Source organism: Charadrius vociferus, unplaced genomic scaffold (genome assembly GCF_000708025.1).
Source record: "Charadrius vociferus isolate BGI_N301 unplaced genomic scaffold, ASM70802v2 scaffold259, whole genome shotgun sequence".
Lineage (NCBI taxonomy): Eukaryota > Metazoa > Chordata > Aves > Charadriiformes > Charadriidae > Charadrius > Charadrius vociferus.
The window spans coordinates 4,812,364-4,816,982 of NW_009661368.1; the positions used below are offsets into that span (position 1 = coordinate 4,812,364).

A 4,619-nucleotide genomic window follows, 5' to 3' on the forward strand; every position below is an offset into this window, starting at 1 on the left:
ACCGGGTGCCGGGTGAAGTATTTGGGGAGAAACGGTGGCAAGGCAGCTGGGGCGGTCGATGTAAGCGGAGCTAGGATATACGCCTCTTGTGCAATGTATTTGTGGATCTGTGTACACGTCTGTTAGACTATCCAAAGCTTTGCCAAGAAATAAATGTAATGATTATATTTGAAAGACAAATCTATATAATATATTTTTTAAATACAGAACTGAAAAAGCTGTAACCCCCCTTTTCTTGTTTCCCCTGTCCTGTACTCGCTGTCTGTGGTGGATGTAATAAACGTCGCTGGGTCTGTGTCTGCTTTGGCTGAAGCCAGCCTTTGGCGTCTGCCCCGAAGGGGGCTGGCCTGAGCGGGGACACAGGAGGACACGGGGACTCCGGGATGGGGAGAGTCCAGTGCCCCGTCCCCGCTGATGAGAAGGAGGAGAGGGCCGGTGGGACGCGGGGGACATCACGGGCTGGCAGTCCCCCCGTGTCTCCCTGCAACCACCAGCCTCTGTAGGGATGTGGGATTTTGTGCTAAAACAGCTTCTTTTGGAGATGCTGCGGGGGTACCTTCAGCGGCCCCTCCAGCTTCCAGGAGCGCGTGCAGACTCGGCCGCTGGGCCTGCCAACTCTGGCGTTGGTCCCCCCGGGATGGCAGCGATCACGTCAGAGGTCAGGGATGGAGTGGTCCATGGCCGACTTCACCAGCTCCGATGAGAGCCTGGGCACAGGGACGGGCACTCAGCAGGGGGAGCCCGGGGGGTTCCTCGGGGAGCCCCGTGAGGGCACAGTAGGGTGGGGGTGGGCACTACGGCCCCGCGGTCTCACCGTTTGACCATGTGCTCATAGATCACGGTGGGGATGATGGTCAGCGTGACCACGTTCCCGGCCCCTGACAGCACCTCCGTGAGCTGCTTATCCTGCGGGAGAGAGCGAGTGGGTCCCCGGTTCTGCCCACCATCCCACGGCAGCTCCGTACGGCCCTGGCCGGATCCTGGGCACCCCCGGGTGTGTTCAGCACCGCCGGTTGTGCACAGCCCCTACCTTCATGCCGATGACGTTCTGGCCGTTCACCTCGCAGATGTAGTGGTGGGTGAGGAGACCATTGCGGGCGGCAGAGCTGTCCTTGGCCAGCGACACGATTTTCCCCTTCTTGACCACGATGCCGACGTGGCCATTGCTGTCCTTGTGCACGGTGACAGTGCGCTGGAAAGGCCTGTGGGGAGAGCGCGGTCAGCCCTGGCACCGCCGGCGGCATCGCCCATCCACCTGCCCACTCACCTGTCCCGCACCACCATGACGATTTTCTCCGGGGCCGCCTTCTTCAGCACCCGCTGCGCCTTGTCGCTGCTCCAGCCCGTGCAGTTCTTGCCGTTGATCTGCAGGATCTGGTCACCGAAGCGCAGCCCCACCAGCGCCGCCGGTGAGTTGGCCTTCACCAGCTGCACGAAGATGCCCTGGGGACACGAGGGGAGTGATGGCACGGGGACTGGGCAGCCGTGCCATGCCGCAGTGTGCCATGCCATGCTGTGCCATGCCGCACCATGCCATGCCGCACCCTGTTGTGCTACACCATGGCACGCTGTGCCATTTAATGCCACGCATTGCCGTGCATCACACCGTGTCACCCTGCGCTGTGCTGTCATGCTTGTGCCCTGCTGTGCCCTGCCTTGCCATGCAACGTCATGCCATGCTCCCCCGTGCCATGCGATGGTGCACCACGCCGCGCTGTGCCATTCCGTGCCACACCGTGCCATGCCATGGTGCATCACGCCGTGTTGTGCCATGCCATGGAGCAGCACGCCATGCCATGGTGCACCACGCTGTGCTGTGGGATGCCGTGTCACACCGTGCCATGCCATGGAGCAGCACGCTATGCCATGGTGCACCACGTTGTGCTGTGCCATGCCATGGCACACCACGCCACACCGTACCATGCCGTGGTGCACCACACCATGCTGTGCCATGCCATGGAGCAGCACGCCATGCCATGGTGCACCACGCTGTGCTGTGGGATGCCGTGTCACACCGTGCCATGCCATGGAGCAGCACGCTATGCCATGATGCACCACGTTGTGCTGTGCCATGCCATGGTGCACCACGCTGTGCTGTGGCGTGCTGTGTCACACCGTGCCATGCCATGGTGCACCACGCCATGCTGTGCCATGCCATGGTGCACCACACCATGCCACGGCGCACCACGCCGTGCTGGGCCATGCCGTGTCACAGCGGGCCATGCCGTGCCCCCCCCGCCCCCTTACCTGGTCAACATTTTTCAGCTGCAGCCCCGTCTTGCCCCGCTCGTCCTTGCAGAGGTGGATCTCCCGCACGCCCGGCTTGATCTCTGCCCGACGCAGCCCCACGTTGTTCCCGCTCAGGGGAGCGACCAGCTGGCCCGGGGAGGGCCCGGCGGGGGTCAGCGCCTGCGATGCAGCTGGGGGTCAGTGGGGCCGGCAGCGGCATGGGACCCTGAGCACATCAGCCCTTGGGGGGATGCTTCATCCCTTCCCTGGGCAGGATGTGGCCCCAGAGGGACCCCCCTCAGCAGCGATGCTGTGGCACTGTTGGGGGGAGCCCCATGCAGGGCAGGTGAGGGTGAGAGCCACGAGCCCAGACACCTACAGTGCTGCCTTCTGGGAGCAGGTTCTTCTGGATCTCTTCGCTGGAAAGAGCGAGGCCCATGTAGTTCTCCAGCTCGGCCAGGTTGGGGTACAGCAGAGGCGGCGCTGCAGGACACACCGAGAGTGGTCTCAGCTCATGGGGTCCTCAACCCACAGCCATCACCTCCCCCCCCGGGACCATGGGCCAGCGACCAGCACAAGAGACATGGTAGGGGATGGGCCTGGGGAAAGAAACCCCCAAATCCCATCCCCTACCCATGCACTAAGCTATGGAGGGTCTCCGCTGAGCCCCTTCCACAGTAAGCATCACTCCCCCACCCCCATGACAGCCCCTCTGCAGGGAGAGCCGATCGCAACCCACGTTACCGGTGGCCGAGACGAGCTTTGGCTTCTCTGTCACCACCGTCGTGGTGGGGGTCCTCACCCCGGCAGCTGCCTGCGCCTGCCAAGAGACGGGGTTTGCTCGAGGCTGTGCCCCCCCAGCCCTGGGGACCCTCCGGTGGTGGGACGTGACAAGGACCCATCGGGGTCTGCTCACCCCCCTATAATGCTGCCGTGCTGACACTGACCTGCAAGATCTGGTGGCCCTTCATGTCCTCCAGGGAAGGGTAGAGCGTTGCCATCACTGCTGCTGTGGCCGTGTCTGGTGACAGGGACGGGGAAGTTCAGGGACGAGGTGCCTCTCCCAGAGCATCACTCCCATGCCACGTGCCTGGCTCCATGTGCCAGATACGGGCTGTCACCTGAAGCTTCCAGCGTGACTCAGGGCTGTGTCACCAGGGCCACCACCACCTCTGCCGCTTCCCAGCAGCTGGGACACAGGCGGCAGTGCGCTGGACACGGGTACTCCGGGCACCGCTCAGCTGGCAGCAGGTCCCACTCCCCATGCCCACCTGCCCAGTGGGGCCATTCCAGCATCACCCTCAGCTGGCAGCAGGTCCCACTCCTCATGCCCACCTGCCCAGCGGGGCCATTCCAGCATCACCCCCACACGGGAGCAGTACATCCCATGGGAACAGTCCCTCCGACAGCTCCTCGCAGTCCCCTCTGCCCCTCAGCGTGCCTCGCGCTGTGCCCACGGCAAGGCTGTGCCACCCAGCGCTGCCCCAATGGCATCACGTGCCCCGAAACGCATCGTCCAAAACTCGGGGGGTAGGGGCCAAACCCAGACCCAGCTCCGAGCCCCATGGGAACCGGGCAGGATCCCCCTCCCACGCAGCCCAGGGACCGCAGCAAGCATGCCCAAACGGACGAGACCCCCAGAGCCCAACCCCGGCACCCCTGGACTCACCTGCCAACAGCTCCCGGCTCTCTGTGCCACCCTCTGCCCGACACCGGGCTTTTATGGCCATACGCAGCCCAGGGAGGGGCCAGGCAACCTCAGCTGACGCCACCCCCACCAGGTAGGGCAAAGGTGAGGAAGAGGAAGAGGAAGGCAAAGCTGCGCAGGGCCCTGGCACTGCAAGGATGAGGATGGGGACAGGGATTGGGATGGCTTTCTAAGGGTTCGGGCATCCTGGGGGAGCAGGGACGGGGCTGTACCCTGCCCCTAAGCCACCATGGTGGCCCCCCACTTCCCACTGCATCACGACTCCTGCCGGCGCTGGCACCCGGCTTGGCCCCACCGCAGCTCGGTGCCCCACACCGGGGACCGAGGGTGCTGCCGGGGGGGGAGTGAAGTGGGGGTGCCCCACTATGAGCAGCCCCATGTGAGTGGCCGGCACCCGCTGACACCTCGCTGCCCGCCCGAGCGCGTGGGGTTGACGCGGCCATGACCGCGATGCCGTGTCCCGCACCCTTCCAGCTGTCACCGGTGGCTCCGGGGCACGCGCCAGGCGTGATGGCCCCGTGGGAGTCCCGCGCCGCAGGTGGAAAAGCTGAGCGAGCGCGGAGCTCGCCTGAGTCAGGGCACGGGGCGGACACAGGCATCCCGCTGTCGTGGGACGTCGCCACGTCACCAGGGCATCCAGCCTTCCAGCACCCACCTGTGACATCCCGCTGACAGCACAGGG

At 64.7% G+C, this 4,619-nt stretch overlaps 1 protein-coding gene across 1 annotated transcript; it reads right to left on the reverse strand.

Annotated features, from left to right (window-relative positions):
- Window positions 1–652: 652 nt before the first annotated feature.
- Window positions 653–3,230, reverse strand: SDCBP2 (syndecan binding protein (syntenin) 2). The gene is given in 9 exon segments (XM_009893409.1): window positions 653–707; window positions 815–906; window positions 1,031–1,202; window positions 1,268–1,443; window positions 2,248–2,409; window positions 2,609–2,712; window positions 2,806–2,828; window positions 2,962–3,000; window positions 3,181–3,230. Coding segments are annotated over 9 exon segments (873 nt in total).
- Between the last annotated feature and the right edge of the window lie 1,389 nt (window positions 3,231–4,619).